At 40.3% G+C, this 13,242-nt stretch overlaps 1 protein-coding gene across 1 annotated transcript in view; it reads right to left on the bottom strand.

The window, feature by feature from the left end:
- klhdc8b (kelch domain containing 8B) overlaps positions 1–13,242 on the bottom strand; it is a 65,642-nt gene that overhangs the window by 50,298 nt on the left and 2,102 nt on the right. Inside the window, exon 2 of the mRNA XM_035383072.1 lies at positions 1,491–3,808. Coding sequence (XP_035238963.1) covers positions 1,491–1,881 — 391 coding nt within the window. The 5' untranslated portion in view covers positions 1,882–3,808. The remainder of the gene's footprint in view (positions 1–1,490; positions 3,809–13,242) is intronic.

The following is a 13,242-nucleotide window of genomic DNA, read 5'->3' as shown; positions in this document are numbered from 1 at the left end:
AACTGAACCTCAGAATAATAACTGAGTATAGATATGAATATGGATGTGTTGCAGCTGGTGAGCTAAAAATAGAGAGAGAAGAGGACTTACCTTTATTGTATAATTATCCTGAACTGGTCTTCTATTGTTTAGCTTGATTAAGAAGACCGTGTCCATTCCGGCTATGCCAGTAGCATTTGATTTGGTTTTTTTCTTGATTATATCTATAGCTAGGTTTGCCTTTGTGTACTTAACAAAATTATTTTTATCTGTCTTTTTTCACATTTAACATTTTAATATATAAAATAATATATAAAAATGACAGGATCATAATTGCATAATGTAGCCTGATCACTGTGTTAATTAAAATAATTTCAATGAAAGTGCACAAAGGGTATGTATGCTTTAATGTCTCATTAAACATAATGAATTCAAACTAATTAGCTCCCACTAGGAGATGTTTGCTAAATCTAAAAATAATAATAACAGGTGAAATATTCACCTTCCATGTTTAGGACTTGCCTGACAACACTAAAATGGTTAACTATATACACACTTTGTGTTTAATGATAGCATAAGGTATTAAACAAATGGGCAAGTGTGGCATGGGAAAAAGCTCAAAAACACATTTAAATGTGGACAGTAAATGTTGTAAAAAGGATAATAGAATCACAATTCATATTCAAACAGTTGGCAAATTAAAAGCAACAAGACATATTGCCAAAACACACCCCATTTTAATCAGCACCAATATAACACATTAGCGGTGCAAAAATCTATAAAAATTGTTGTCACTATGCAGGAAATGTATTTCTGGAACATTTTCTCACAGTTGTAGGCATTTCTCATAAGTCCGTAATAGGCCAGGCAGGGATATGCATGACTTTTTTGAATTAACTAGTCTGAGGAGCACAAATCTGCCATCAAAAAGGCACTCACTCCTTATCTAGTGTGTAATTGTATCTGACATCTCCATAACTAAAGGGCTTTTGGTAACTGTCGCCTCAATCTAACTGATATATCACTGCTCCAACAAACACCAGATGGGGATACATTGCAAAAAGAAATGAAGCTTTACATTAAGGTAGGTAATGTTGACTCAACTGAGTTGCAAGTACTCAAACCTCACTGCGTGATGGCGCCAACCTGACTGAGAATGTAAACACAGACAAAGATGTTACACTGCAATCTAAACAACAGACCATTTCCTTCCTGCCGAGGCATTAAGCAGCATAAATATTCAAAGCCTATAGCCATCTCTGGGAGAATGATTGCAGGAATGCAGCTTCTTAACTGTGTATTAATACAAGAGCTCTGTATATGCGCTGTTTTCATTGTACATTTAATTACTGTGTTATGCCAGGGCTTCAGTATTTGTTCTTTCTTTATTTGTCCCTGGTGAGAGATAACATTAGCGAGACACTAATTGTTCCAGCAGAAGGCTGCAGCAGCATGTGCAGCAGGGCATGCCCTGACCAGACTGAGGGTGATAATCGGGATGCGTCTCCTACCTTTCTCCAGAGATGTGATGCCCATTGAGGGCTGCCCCAGGCTGGCCTTCCTCTCCCACTTGCCCTCATCAGGATTGTAGATCTCCACGGACGAAAGGGGGCTCTGCTGAGCATCCATGCCCCCGACCACAAGCAGCCGGTTCCCCAGCGCCACTGCGGTTGCCCCTGCCCGGGCCGTGGGCAGCGAGGGCAGCTGAGTCCATGTCTGAGAAGCCACGTCCAGGGCCTCGGCGGTGTCCAGCGGCAGGCCCGTCTCGCTGCAGCCCCCCAGTACGTACACCAGTCCGTCCAGGAAGACAGGGGTGCAGTACACCCTCCGCGTGGACATCGGGGGGAAAACCTCCCAGAACAGGGACTTGACCGGGGTTACTGCCATCTCGGGCACGGGCATGGCTCCTGGGCTCGGAGGCGGAGGGGGCTCATAGCCCGGCGGGTCCTGGCACAGGAGCTGAGCTGCAGGACACTGCGGCTCTCCCGTCAGTCTGCGGCTCGTCCCGCTCCCCCGCTGCGAGAGCGAGAGCAGAGGAGATTCCACCTCGATGCTCTGCCAGATCCTGCGCTTCTCTCACAATGTTTTATTCATCCGTTCCTTTCTGTTGTAGAAGGGTAGAGCTACAGCCCCTTTTTCAAGCAGCTCGACAGCACATACATTCACGCCAGACTGTGATTTTTAACCAGGGGAAGAGAAACGAAAAATTAAAGGAGGTCAAAATAACTTCCTGCAGATCCCAATCTCACTACCACTTTGAGAAAGAATTTATGTAATAACTCCAGAAAAGCTCGACAATACCAAAGAAGGAGATGGAGCTGATGGTGAAGAAAAAAAGGAAAAAACACTTCACGTCGTCTAGTGCATACAAAAATCGAGGGCAGGAACTGGTTTGTCAGCATTTAGATTCAGCAATCGAGTCACACACTTATCTCAGTTCAAAGTCCTTAAATGAATGTTCACACACACACACACACACAAATAAATAAATAAATCTGACCAAAAAAAGAGTTCACAGCAATATCCAAAGTCACCTTCTTTAAAAGAAACTCAGTTAAAAAAAAATAAAAAATGAAAACAGCACATCGAAATCCAGAGCACACCTTCCACAAAGTCAGGAAAATCCCAGTGTTGACCCATAAGATTCAATGGCGGGAGCGATGACATTTATTGCCATGTTCCCAGCGTCCCAGCCGACAGGCCAGCGATCCCCTCGGGAGCCGACTCGCGGCACAGCGGCAGAGGGCGGGGCCACATCTAAAGGTCACCACACACAGCGAAGCGTACGCCGCCACTCTGATCGAGGCTAACTGCTGGACTACTTCCTGGACTTTTTGGGGCTGGCGCGAATGGCGGGACCTGCTTATATGAGAGAGCCAGGGTCCTGGAATAGAGGCTCAAATGTCGAAAATACTGGGAAATTACACGGGAAGTGACCTTCTGAGATGAACGGACTTGAGCAGGTAGGGGACAGCCAATTCACAGGGAACAGGTGAACAGATAAATGGAAGGAGGTTAAGGGGGATTCCCTAATCACTTTAGTTCAGTTGCATTGCTCCCCCTTCACACTGCAGAGGAGGCGCACCCCTTCTGTTTTAATTTTTAATTAAGAGGCTTGGAATGCAAAGCCCTGCACAACTCTGTGCATTTCCTCCAACATAAAAAAAACCACCAGATTGAAAAAGCTAAATTTTTTAGGGCATTTTTATTCAATAATGAGACTGATAGCACATCAATTTTGAGTCGGGCTGAAAAAAGGAAATCTCTGGAGGACAATCAGAAGACATTTATGTTGATGCTGTAGGGTTTTCTCCCCTGATATAGGGTGGGGAGAGTGAGTATGCGCATTGTTCTCATCTCACAAATGTGGATCTGGGATGGAACAGGAGTAGGGTTCAGGACTGTATTTTTCTAGTTGTTTTATATCCCAGTGTCAAAGCTCTATAGCTGCTGGAAATGATGCCAAATCGGGCTTGTTCACGGTTCTCATTATTGAAGGTGAGGCTACAAGCACAATGCAGCAAGCCCAAGACCTGCATATATTTCAGCTGCAGGGGTATGTGGACTACCTAGAGCCAGAAAGCAGGATCAGTGACCACTGGCAATAACTTTGACGTGCAAGACATGTCTAGGCCAATTTAGGGTCCGGCTAGACCTTCCCCGTTCTTCTATCTGGTGTCCAAAGGACTCACACCAGAGATGCAGGTGTTAATGGTAGAGGTGGGTTATGGGTAATTATGAGCCTGGCTCTTTCCAAGCATTCCTGGTTTCACACAGAGTTGTGAAAAGAGCTGGGCTGTCGAGTAGGTGGGAGTTCCAAGGACTGCTCCTGAAAGAAAAAAATGGAAAATAACAAATTAAGTGATAGAATCATATTAATATCATCATTACTTATTCATTTGCACTGACCTTCCAGAGCAAATTACAGGCATGTTATAATAACTGCAAAACCCATAAAAAGTGCAGAAACGTACAAACAAGAACTGTGAAATTGAGTAAAAGTGCTTTAATATCCTATTACAGTAAGCAAAAGAAATATAAATTATAAATAGGGTACAAGAGTTAGCAGGAAAATTATACGGGCACCTTGTGGGAGCTCCCAAGAGCACTATTGATCCAGAAGTAAAAACAAGGTAACAAGGTCCTCCTGATAAAATTGCAAGTATATATTGCCTGTTTGATCCAGGATAAAGGATACAACCTGAAGGCGAGTTATAAATGGCTAAAGAAAGTAATATGGAACATAGATTTATCAGGAGCTTTGATAGCTTTAAAGTATGACATAAAGTGGTGTGGTATTCAGGGGAACAGTAAGAATTTTCATTTCAATCCATAGACAAATGCCTTAATGGAAACCTGAAATGAATGGCAAATCAGGTGGCTGTGAGATTGACCTTTGACGTTTGAACCTGGAAATCACAAAAAATAGAACATGAAAACATTTAAAAAGGTTTTAAAAAGCCATGCACAATGTGTTAGTTATCCTTTCAAAAGACAGAGCCCTCTATGACCTTGTACTCCAACAAAATAAAAACATTTGGGTCATATTTCATCCAACAACGTGCAACTGGCCAGGTCACAGACATGAAATAAAATATCTGCAACCTTATTTATCTTTAAGCCTGAAAGTCAACAGGGATCTGGGAATCAGCAAAAACACTATCAGCGTGACCTTTAATCTAAACCTATGCATAAATGTTCATGTTTAAATGTTAAAGTATCAAAAACACTTAATAGAGGACCACATGGTTCACTCATAAACAATGTTCCTTTATATTTTGTCTGTGTGGCACTGAAAAGTATACGCATATCATACATTAACAGCTGTATCACAAATAAGGTTCTATGGGTTTGAGTTACATGAGGCTCTCAGAGCCTTTTTCCACTTCATATGATGTAAATGTCACAATAATCAACTCTGATATCTCCCGTATGACAAGCCAACAAACGCAGAAGGTTCCCTGGGGTACCTCCGTGGGACATGACAGAGAACACAGCAGTTTGCTGCTAATTCAGTCACACTGGTGGTAAGAAACAACCTTTGTCACAACCTCTGTCTTGCTAACAGGGAGGCTGAAACCTGTCAGGAAAATATAAGGCTTTGATTCATGGCAGCAGCCACATTTCCAGGCAGGAAGAGCGGGGGTGCCTCAGTTTTGCTGACTGATCACTTCGCACCACTTAATTCTCTGATAGATCACTATAAATCAGCAGTTGCAGGAGGAGCGGGCCCCCCTGTTGATCGTGGACGAGGTCTGCCACTAGTCTGAGTGATTGATATATGTATGGTGTGATTTATTTTATCAACTGACCATCTACCTGAAAAGCCTTGGACCTGAAGGTCGTCTACAAACCTGCCACCGATGGACATCATTTGTTCCCTTTCTAGAGTGCTGTAAGGCATAGCTAAGGACACTTAACCTTAGTCTGTCATCACTGTGTAGAGACGGATGATTTGTCAGTATTTCAAGTTTTGTACTTGTTTTGTTATGGCACTACTGGCTGTTTACAAATCTTTTTTGGGTTGGGTGGGGTGGGGTGGGGGTGGGGGGGGAGTTGGGGTTGGGGAGAGGAGATGCCAGCTGCAATTATGTCTTCACTAATGTTAAAGTCTTAGTCCTTCCTCCCATTTGAGATTGCATCAAAGTTCTACTTCACAAAGGGCACCAAAGTGCAAATCAGCATGTGCTTCTTCATTTCAAATTCAATCTGAAATTTTGATGCCACCTGTCATCTATAATTCATTTCCCCTTCTCAGTTCTCCCTTTTCCTGCTCAATTTCGATTTACGATTTACCCCTCACCCCTCACCACACACACGCACGCACACACATACACACAAATCCCTCTTCTTCCAACTGGCAATCATCTCACAGGCCCACATATTTCTACCCATTTACCTCTCTGTGCCCAAACAGGATTATTTCTGATTGAGAGGAACCCAGGACATCAGAATCAGGAAGAGGGAGTCAGAGGAATTAAGGTCTGGATGGGTCTCAAAAGCCATCAGAGACGCAGCCACAGGCCTGCACACCAGCCACTGTCAGCAGTAAATGATTTAATGGCTGACACAGCTAAAAAGAAAAAAAGAAAATAAATGAAAGAGACCTGGGAAAATATATTTTCTGATGGAGGCAGTAAAAAAGCTGTATCTGGGTGCTGTGACTCAAACTAGTAAGCCTGAGTCACTATCAGAGGCATCCCAGTGAGCTGAATGACGTACGGGACAGTGTTTCTGACAGGACGTTTGTCACGCATCTTCATAAATTTTGGCGCACAGTCACCTGCTATGTAAAATAAACAATGCCTTCAAATCCAGGTGGAAACACTCACATATCTGTGGCTGACCGACATCTAATGTCAGAAAGAATTAATTTGCCACAGCTCATCATTGTCACTGTGACAAATTTCTTTCCAAGAAATACTCATGTCAGACTTCTACTCGCATTACAATAATTCCCTATACCACTTTTGTGTCTGCCATCATTTTTGTATTTGTCATAAATTCTGCCAACAAGGTTTTCTGTGGTGTGAGACACTCAATATTGTATGAATTCATTTTAACAAATGCTAATGCCTTTCTCGCTCCTGTGGAATGAAAACTTTTCTGCTCTATGCAGACCTGGCACATCATAAAAATAAAAGAAACATTTTCAGTCTTAGGGATAAATTGGATAAATCAGAGGGATGCATTCAAAAGACAGAATGAAAATAGAGGAGATTTTGAATTTCAATTGGCCTTAAAACCAGCACTGTGAAATCATTTTTGGTCTAGCAGAACACACACACCAGTCAGACTGCAAAAGGAAATTAGCCCCTACATGAAAAAAACAGAAGCTAGGCAGAGACATGATGTTTGAATACTCTGTGAGGGTGAATTCTAGATTTTTCTGCCCATATGGCAACAGCTGCTACTTAAGCTCCAACAATAACCACAGATTTTCACCCAGATGACCATTTTATTCAGTTGCCTCACTGCCCCTGGCCTCGACCGGGGACTTCCCAGATAATAACAAATGATGGAACCCAAGACCTGACAGCTGTGGGCTTAACTCCCAGAAGTGATACTACTGTTGCAACCAATCAGTTGATGGAACCGGTAAATTTGGTTTCAGAAACATACAAAGTAAGTACACACTCTGTGGTGTGATATTTCTCAGAAGGGTTACAAAAAATGTTCCAAAGCATTAGCCTGTTAGCTCTTAAAGTTTAACAATAATATTTTCATACCAGCACAGAAACTGATACAAATACAGATCATCTTGTTTAACCAGTCACCCTCCATAACCAAGACTATAAAGTAAATAACAGTGAGATCAGAGAATAAGCATTCCTGTCTGCAGGAACACGGAGAATTGATCTCCGGCCCCTTCAGGTAGGGTACAAAACAAACTGAAATATGTCAAATTAAATATTACTAAGTCACTTACCAACTCATAAAAATATCAGATGTTATTTAGATATATACATCATTGCTTGTGAAACATCAGCAAGTTTTACTGACTTGGTCACTGTAGTGTTTGAAAATGTATAGTGCATTTTAAAATATTGTTACAAAAATCCTTTGTTATCAATTAGCATTCATCATTGGTTGATTCTTTTAAGCAGTACTTTGCATTGGAACCGACCAAGGAAAAATGGTCACTGTGCATCACTACTTACAGGCAACTCATCCTGTCCAGCATTTTATTTCATGTCCATATGCATGTAGGGATGTCATTTCCTAAACTAAGGGATGAGCCACGCCTGTGTGGAAGCATCTTCTCTGCATATACTTCACCCTCATTTACCCAGGTGGTTCATTTTTTTGTGATCAAGCTGTCCCCTGCCTCTTGTTGTTCTCAAGCAACTAATCCGTAACACGACAGTAGATCTAAACACGATGATGAGATTACAGCAGTGTTACTCAAGGATATCCTGTACAAAAAATGTGAGATTATTACATTTAATTCCCCCTGTGAGCACTGTAATACCCATCCTGCTACTGCTGTTGCCCTACCTGACACCTGGTACCAAGTGCAATATTACATTACTCATCCAGTCTGGAGATGTAAAAATAATTGGTAGGTTTAAAAAAGAAAGAGAGAAAGGGGAGCGAGCACCGCATCATGCGTACTGTGACACGTCCATTTTCATGTAATTTATTCATAAATTCTGGTGGCCGGGACTAGAACAATGCTCTGCAAGAGGTCAGAGAGCGAAAACGAACTATTATTTAGTAATTCTGGTCAGGACACCTGGGTATACTGTAGACAAAATACTTTTCAGCTCAGCAACTTTTAGCAAGTTTATCTGACAACTTGAAGCTTAGCCTACAGTATATCCCAACAGGTCTTCTTACAACTCACTGTATACCATAACCAACGTAGTTTTTTACAACTTATACAGTAGCCTTCAGTATGTTTTCTAACAGATTTTTGTGTAGCTTATGTACTGTAGCATACTACAGTATATTTCTACAGTTTCTCTGACAGCTTGTAGCATAGCCTTCAGGATACCCCTAGCATTTCTGTGACAGTTTGTAATGTAACACATTGGATACTACTGCAGTTTTTTCTGACATCTTGTAGTGTAGCATACTGCACAACACCACCGTTTTTCTGACAGCTTGTAGTGTAGCATACTGCACAACACCATTTTTTTCTGGCAGCTTGTAGTGTAGCATACTGCACTACACCACAGTTTTTCTGACAGCTTGTAGTGTAGCATACTGAACTTCACCAGTTTCTCTGACAGCTTGTGTGCCCCCTGGATGCTATATTGGCTCACGTACCCCAAATGATCACTACTTTATAGGCATCTTTTTACAATGCAAAGTAAAAAACAGACCAGAATTTTGGGTTTCCTGGAGTATGATTCTAACAGTGGCCTATATTCCAGCTTCACTTAGTCTTCGGAGGGGCAATTTAACAAACACTTCAACTCGATCATACTTCCACATTTCAGTGAAAACTTGCCCTCTTGCCTCTCTTGTCTCCAGGGTTCCCTAACTGAAATCAATAGTTACAACATCCACAATGAAAACTGTCTAGCATCAATCCATTAATATTGCCCTTTATGAGGCAAGAAAAAACATTTTACAGTATTAATATTCTGGCAGGGAGTTTTTGACATGTTATAATAGCCCGCATTATGTGAATTAATGTTTGGGGGCTATAGAGTAGACCTCATCTATTTTGCAGTTGATTCCTGATTCTCTAAGGCCACTTGTCCCACTACTAATGGTGTGCAAGTACCAAATGTTTGCAAGGATGCACAAAAAAATGAAAATATTTGCCTTTTTAGTTTATTTTCACAGACACTTCTATTTACAGGGTATTACATTACATTCAGTAGACAGATTTATTGTTTTACTGATGAAAGAATTCCCTCAGCAGTTCAGCCATTTGGGACACATCAGAAGAAAACATTGAGGGAATGTGATCATTGTTATCTTAACTGGTGGCTGGCTCATTACGATTTGAAAGGAAGACAAATCACCATGGTTCACGGAATTGCGATTACTGCAGAGAGCAAGACCTTCAGAGAAAACAATTCAAAGTTTACATATTAAAATGTTTTTGCACATAAATTCTAGCACTTCGTGGCCATGCCTATTGTAATTATGAAAAAATATCCAGGGAAGGTGGGACTCAATAAGGCAAACCCCATCCACTTCCCTGCCCCACCCTTCTGTAAATACACTATGACACCCGATGATCTTCTTGAAATCTAAGACAATGCTCTAGATCCAGCAACACACATTTCAAACGAAATGCAAATGTGAATTTTAATGGATGAGGGCCATAGAGCACTTTCAAGTTCAGACCTCTATTTTGCAGTTGAGTCCTGTTGCTCAGCCACTTGTCCCACTACTAATGGTGTGCAAGTACCAATTTGCAAGGGTTCATGAAGCATGTGAGACCAACAAAATCCAAATCAAAGACAAACCATATAACCAGAAAAACTTGTCAAGTTATCTGCAGACTGTCAGAGGTTCCTCTGAGACGGTGCCTTCTTGGAGACCACAAGTTGGTTTGTAGACAGGATGCTAAATAAATGTTATGCTTATTTAGAGGGCACATGTTTGCTAGCTTGCCATGCCATTGGGGAGAAGGGGGTACACACAGAAGAAATGTGATGAATGGCTGGCATTTATACCGCCGTGCCCCTGACAATTTCTAAATTGAATTTCAAGTGCATGCATTTACTCCTAACAGCTTTTTAATTAATGTGCTGCACTTAGGGGACGGCCAGGGCAGCGGTGGGTGAAGTGAGTGTAGCAAATGGACATTAATCACTTCACTCAGAGAGGAAGGGACTCACCACACGACCACTGACTCAAAAGCTGAGTAATTAGATTAAGAATCATTTAAGGTGCAGAAAAGGTTTCAGACAGAATAGCTTCCATTTTTTTCTGATCTTCCTATTGCTAGTCAAGTAGGACAAAACAAATAAAATAAGAAAAATAACTTTAAAATTCATTAATAAGAATTGTGTTTTGCTATTTCAACAAAGCATGTAACTGAATGCATGATGCAAATGCACTGCAGCAAGGCACAAGCACACAAAAACACACCTGTACCCTGAAAGGTTTTCATATTTGCTCCCAAATGTATTTAAATATACAATGAATCTGGTGTAGTAGCTAACGCAGTACTGTAAATGCAGCAAACTCTTATGTAGATTGTATACATACAATATGACCAATGACTTAACATGCTGGCTTTCAATATTGTATTTAACTGTTTTTGTGATCATAGCAAGGATCTGCTTTACATGCATAAATAATCCCTGGTGGGGAAAACTGAGAGCATCCTCCCTCCTACTTTCCATTTCCTACAACCTTAAGCTTGTTTGCTCATGTGCTTCTATTCTTTCAGTTCTCCATAATGACAGTCCGGCCAATGGTCTGCTCCTCAGATGTATCACTGTGCCTTGCTGAATAAAATGGAATGAGGGGGAATGAACCTAATAGCAATTAAAGTTTAAAAAGTTACAATAACATAACATAATGACAAGAACAGGCCATTCAACCAAACAATGCTCACCATTTTCCTGACTAAATTAGAGCTCTAATTACTGATAGACAAGATAGTAGAGGCAGAAACTCGGGGGATTTTCAGCACTAGGCTTGATATGGTGTTAGATACTATGTGACCTGGCAGGCTATTCCACACATTGACTACTCTCTGCATGGAAGAATTCTTCCTAATGTCTGTATGGAATTTACCTTTTGCTAATTTACATTTGTGTCCCCTCATCCTACTAACAAAACTCAACCTGAAGAACCACTTGTAGTTCACTTTGTTGATTCCCTTTATGAATGTAAAAGCCTCACTTAAATCACCGCTGAGTCTCCCTTTACTAAGCTTGAAGAGGTTAAGCATCTTAAGTCTTTCCTCGTAGCTTTTATTTCTCATACCCGGAATCAATTTGGTTGCTCTTCTTTGAACCTTTTCCAGAGCCTCTATATCTTTATCGTAGTACGGTCCCCAGAACTGCACATAATACTCCAAGTGTGCCCTTACAAATGTGCGGTATAAGATAAGTATAACTTCCTTGGATTTACACTCAATACATTTTGCGATATATCCGAGCATCCTGCGGGCCTTTTTTACTGCAACAACACTAGAATCTAGAATCTGAAAGGCTTTGATCAACCATTACTCCCGTCTTTTTCAAACTGAGCACATTACAATTTTGTTCCTCCCATAGATCAATCCTGCCTAATGTTTTTATTTCCCACATGCAGAACTTTACATTTGCCTATATTAAATTTTGTTTGCCAGGTTTCCACCCACTTCTGGATTTTATTTAAATCTTCTTGGATTACTTTAGTAGATTCCAAACTATTATCTGAGCCTCCCAGTTTTGCATCATCTGAAAATTTGACTAATGCAAGAAGGTTGTATGTTGGTTCAGTCTGCATATGGAAAATAATTTATTTTTCTTTATCTAGTGTAAAATCAGTCCTCATTTGAAATTCAAATCCATAAACCTTGTTTCCAGAGCCTGTTGCTCTAAGCAATTTACTCCATGCTGTCCTCATTTAACAGTACATGCACACTGCCGCAGCTCCAAAAATGTAACATTTCTGTATTTGAGTCATATAATTATTAAAAAGTCAGAAAAAAAATTGCTGTCAATAATTCCTTCCATCACATCAGTCACTCCATGGAAATGAATTAAATTTAAGGATTTAATGTTGGTAAGCACTCAGACATGGCCATCAGTCTGATAAACTCACAGAGCTATCTTTGGCTGTACACTCAAATATTCTAAACAAAACAAATATATAAGCCAGAAAATTAAGGTTGAACACTTCACAAATTAAACTATTGTAAATATGTAAAATTCATTCATTTGTATTTTTCATGTTGATGGACTGTACATCCTTAATGCCTGGTATTTTCAAACATTTGCAAATTATGCCACAAGAGCCCTACATTGCATTGGATGCTACATTTCACAAAACTATCACAGCATTTTCTTTATCCTTGTGGCATTTTGTAGTGCACAAATACAACATTTTATTCAACAGTAACGAAAGAAGGCAGACAAATCTCAGTGTAGATTAATCTGAAGTGGCATTTAATGGAATGTGCAGACAGTTAATCTGACATTCGCTTATTCGCTTCATTGTTTTGACACAAAGGAAAGCTGATTGTCGAAATCTGTGTCTAATAATTACACATGTGACTACCGTGCAGCAAAGTATAATTATTAAAAATATAGAATATATTACAAACATCACAACATAAGGTTTCAAATGTGTAGAATTTAAGCAGAAATAAAATACTGCAAATGATCAGAAACATTGTGATTAGTTTGATTTGGAGTAAAGGTTTTCAGCAGGAAACAGTAAAACAAAATGAAATAGAAAATACTAGAGAAATATTAGTGAATGTGAACAAGGCTGGCATGGTGAAGTGGGGGACTGCACAGCTCTAACAATGAAAGACTCTGAATGGTGGACTGCCTATCAACAGCTGGAGAAGAGTTAGAAAAGGAGTTTTGGAGAGTGTCAGTTAAAGCTGCTTCCAAAAGAATAAGGACTAAATAGCTAAATATAAAAGTGTTCAAATTAATCACAACCAGTACAATTGGCCCACCTATAAGCAGGAAGGACGGTTTTGGCTATTTAACTAGCCACCAGCAACTGGAAGACAATGAAAGGAACTGAGCAAATGAGCATAATGGAATAAAGATATGGATATGGCCGAACCAGGAAAAGAATAAACAAGACAAGCAGCACTATTAGCTAAGGATACAGCGGATTAAA

Source organism: Anguilla anguilla, chromosome 11, assembly GCF_013347855.1.
Source record: "Anguilla anguilla isolate fAngAng1 chromosome 11, fAngAng1.pri, whole genome shotgun sequence".
NCBI lineage: Eukaryota > Metazoa > Chordata > Actinopteri > Anguilliformes > Anguillidae > Anguilla > Anguilla anguilla.
The sequence above is the reverse complement of the archived record's forward strand: the minus strand, read 5'-3'. Positions and strand labels throughout refer to the sequence as shown.